The 3,176-nt window shown below is 43.0% G+C and overlaps 1 protein-coding gene across 1 annotated transcript; it reads left to right on the top strand.

The window, feature by feature from the left end:
• The first annotated feature begins 1,042 nt into the window (after positions 1-1,042).
• LOC147894180 (uncharacterized) lies at positions 1,043-1,971 on the top strand. The gene is made up of 2 exons (XM_087384974.1): positions 1,043-1,458; positions 1,573-1,971. The coding sequence occupies exons 1-2, from the start codon at positions 1,088-1,090 to the stop codon at positions 1,673-1,675; spliced, it is 474 nt and encodes a 157-aa protein (XP_087241100.1). The 5' UTR covers positions 1,043-1,087; the 3' UTR covers positions 1,676-1,971.
• Positions 1,972-3,176: the final 1,205 nt, after the last annotated feature.

Genomic DNA, 3,176 nt, shown 5'->3' with positions numbered 1-3,176 from the left:
CCCACCCAAAATTCCATCAGAGCGACATGTGATAGCAATAAAACCTTGGAATGCACCAAATATAGATAATGTCAAAGAACCTTGGAGACAGTGTTAAAAAAATCTAGCAAATCACATCGAAGCTACCTAGTCCAGCAATACAAGAATTGCAAATATTCAAAGAATGAAAATGGATGCAAAAAAACCTAAATGTTCCTTTCATATTAAATCCTAAGAGGGCTTTCCCAGGATGCCCAGGTCAAGGTCTCAGAGTTTTCAACTTGAAAGACCAAAAGCAGCGTGAGAACAAATTGCTCTACAAATTCCTTAACAATAGCAACTACATTTGGAGATGGAACTGGAGGTTTTGTTTGTTTGTAGTATCTCAAAAATGGAAGAAAACCAATTTCTAAAAACAATTGGGATTCAAACCCTAGCCCACCAAGCTGGTGTCTATAGCACCTACCAATAGGCCAACTTTCCTTGGTGATTGAAAACATCACATTTATGATATATTCAAAACTCATCCGCCTATTGTGAAAAGGTTGATGGACGAACACCTTACAATTATTCAAAACATGGCGGACATCAATTTTTGGGGCCTCACGTGTCGTGAAAGTCCCCCAAATCCCATAAGGAAGCTATGGACAAGGAAACTTAGGAGACACATGGACAAGAGTTCATGTGTCTCCTAAACTCAACCCTAACCCACCCTTGATACGGTAAACTTAGGAGAAAGATGGACAAGAGTCCTCAAACCTTATCCAAAACTCACAAGGGCGGGCTATGGTGTGGAACTAGTTACGCAGCATCTCGTGCTGCCTGCCCTTTGCCAAATGCTACACGTGGGCTGGAGGAGGTTCTAGCATATTTGCTGTCTGTGACAAACAAGTGGAAATGCGCTCTGGGAACAAAATCTCACAAGGAAGCTATGGACAAGGAAACTAAGAGAGTAAGAGAGTAGGAGATAGACAAAAAAACGGAGGAGAAAGTCCATGTGGATCTCCTAAATAAACTTAACCCTAAGCTGCACTAAATAGGTTTAACTCGGGAGACCGATGTACAAGAGTTGTCGAGAGCCTATCCAAAACTCACGAGGAAGAGAGCTATGGCTTGGAGCTCGTTACCCATCTCCTGTCGTCTGCCCTCCGCCATGGCCTCATCCTCCTCCTCCTCTGAAAACTTCCCCCCTTCCGTCGCCCCTAAACCCACCTCCCTTCCCCTCCCCCTCGCACCTTCTTCGCCTCATCAAATCCTCCATCCATCCCTCCAATTCGCCAACCTCCTTTGGTTCAAAGGGTCCTACAATGCCCAGGTCTTCGTGGGCGACAACGAACCCGCTGAGTCCGTGGTGAAACGCTTCCGGAGAGCCGTCATGCAGGCCGGCGTCATCAGTGAGTGCCGACGCCGAAGGTTTTTCGAGACCCCGCAGGACATCCTGAAGCGCAAGAGGCAGGCCTTGCAGCGAAAGAGACCCAAGTAAGATTGTATCTAGCACTTCATTCTGTCCTTTGCGCCGCAGTTTATCATGTTTTGCGTGTCTTTTGGGAAGGTAGTTGATGAAGCTAAGGGGACTTCAATGTCTCTTGCCAGGCGTTTCTTTCCTAGGCCTGAAGTAGGTCCGAAGGAAACTTTGGCGAAAGGCAAAGGGATTCCTGACGATAACGATGATAATTGGGAATACGACATGAACTGATACGTGATTCATTTAACGAATCTGTTGCTTCAGGACGATTCAATTGTTGCTCTTTGTGATCATCATGTTAAATTCGTTACGCAGATCATTTTTCCGGAAAGGGCACACAAAAGAAGATGTGTGTGAATGTGGCTACGAAAGCTCTCTTAGATGATGTCGAGTCGAGTTATTTCTCTGTATTCATATTATTATTAGGTGTTGTGCTCTTCGAACAAGCACAGATCCTTTTACCAGAAATCAGCTATGGTGACATAATTTAGCTCAGAAGTTGAACAGCAATTATCACAGCAAATCAATTCTGACTCTCTGTCTCTTTGTCTCTTCCCCCCTCTCCCTCTCTGTGGTTGTGAGTTCCCCTCCATGGTGCATTTCCTAGAAGCTTTTGAGTTACTCTCCCGATTTATCTACCCTTCCATGTTGTTCATACCCTGTTAATTATAGCTTATAGTCATTAGTAATGCCTTAGCTTTGGAACTTCTTATAAAGAGAGGTTCTTGTCGATACACTATCACTGCCGAGGGGTGGATTCAAATGTATGAAGAGATAGTGCTGAGGGGTGGAGATTCTTTGCCTTTTGAGTTACTGTCCCGAATTTTCTACGCTTCGTACCCTGTTAATTATAGCTCATAGTCATTAGTACGTGTTAGCTTTGGAACTTCTTATAAGAGAGGTTCTTGTCGATACACTATTAGTGCTGAGGGGTGGACTCGTGGTTTGTAGAATCCAAGACTTGCCTAGCGAGGAAATTGTAAATGTTTCATTCGTGGTAGTAATGACTCAGTATTTTTTCGAGTTTCACTACTACACATGATGTGATTTTAAGACATTATTATAAAGCCCTTGGTAAGGCTTGGCTTTCTTTCTTGTTATGAAAGCTTAATTATTTTGAACCTTATGAGTGACTATCATGAGTTTCGAAACCATGCTATGTTGTGATTTTAGAGGATGAGTTTGGGCATGTTCTTAACTCATCTAGGTATATGCTTTTGCCACATTAGCGGACATGCAAATTTAACCTTGTGAAGTTTCGTCCATGTTGCAGCCTGTTGGTTTTGCGATAATTCTTTCTATCTTAAGTGGTGCGTTGCCCTATCAGCTAGATTTAGATGCCCGTTTGGCTAAAATGAAATTGTTTAGTTTTCACAAGTAGTTGTAGCTTGAATGAAGAGATTTTGGACTACCCTTTGACTAGTCTTCTCCTTTAGTGCTAGCCTAAGTCATGGTTGAGTGCCCTTCACCTCTGGAGTGTTGATAGAAACTCAGTTCGAAGACTTTGTATAAATGAATGCTCAAGTATGTGTGGGTGTGTGGATTTGTGCGTGTGAGAGCATACGTTTATACTAGCCTACACCCATTGTTGGGCGTTGATGACGTCATTGGGGATGTCATAGTAGCTAGTCCTTGTTATGCGTGATGGAGTTTATGGTTTTCAACCTTGAGAGTGACTATCATTAATTTTGAAATTGCGCTATGTTGTGTTTTTAGAGGGTGAGTTTGGGCA

Source organism: Dipteris shenzhenensis, chromosome 14, assembly GCF_047967505.1.
Source record: "Dipteris shenzhenensis isolate YYH24624 ecotype China chromosome 14, Dip_SZ_1.0, whole genome shotgun sequence".
NCBI lineage: Eukaryota > Viridiplantae > Streptophyta > Polypodiopsida > Gleicheniales > Dipteridaceae > Dipteris > Dipteris shenzhenensis.
This window is presented reverse-complemented; position numbering and strand designations above follow the sequence as displayed.